This window comes from Penaeus monodon, chromosome 34 (assembly GCF_015228065.2).
Source record: "Penaeus monodon isolate SGIC_2016 chromosome 34, NSTDA_Pmon_1, whole genome shotgun sequence".
Taxonomy (NCBI): domain Eukaryota; kingdom Metazoa; phylum Arthropoda; class Malacostraca; order Decapoda; family Penaeidae; genus Penaeus; species Penaeus monodon.
The window spans coordinates 34188768-34189243 of record NC_051419.1 but is presented as its reverse complement, the minus strand read 5'-3'; the positions used below and the strand labels follow the sequence as shown (position 1 = coordinate 34189243).

At 43.9% G+C, this 476-nt stretch overlaps 1 protein-coding gene and 1 pseudogene across 1 annotated transcript in view; both read right to left on the bottom strand.

The window, feature by feature from the left end:
* LOC119594776 overlaps positions 1-312 on the bottom strand; it is a 16931-nt pseudogene extending 16619 nt beyond the window's left edge.
* LOC119594897 (chymotrypsin BI-like) overlaps positions 312-476 on the bottom strand; it is a 10826-nt gene continuing 10661 nt past the window's right edge. The window contains exon 9 of the mRNA XM_037943970.1: positions 312-383. Within this exon, the coding sequence (XP_037799898.1) occupies positions 312-383 (72 nt within the window). The remainder of the gene's footprint in view (positions 384-476) is intronic.

Sequence of the window (476 nt, the reverse complement as noted above, 5' to 3'; positions counted from 1 at the left end):
GTCCCCTGATATATGAAAACTCATGAAAATGCATTTCTAAGGGAATCGAAAGCTTAGCGGAGGGTGAGTTATTGCAACACTGAGCTATCCATAAGACTGTGCTGTGTCTGGCAGCGTTAACCGGTATTTTTGTCCATCATTATGCAAGACATATAAAAGAGAGAAGCCAATCCTTACGGCAACAGCGACGCAGACGAGGAGGAGTGAGAGCTTTCCGATCATCCTGGCGACCTGAGACCTATCTGCTAACAAGTCCTTTAAATACCTGTTGCATTTTACCAAGTGCACCCGTTGCATTCTCGGCCCAGCGGTTATCCGTTCTTTTCAGCACTGTGGGAATGAGCTATTGCATCAGGAATATGAATCACCTGTTTCCACCCGAACTGTATGGTGACAAGCCCCTTTTAATCTCATTTAAAATATACAACTGACTCAAAAAGTTAGTGTACTTTGTGGTTAGGGCTATTGTCATGTCT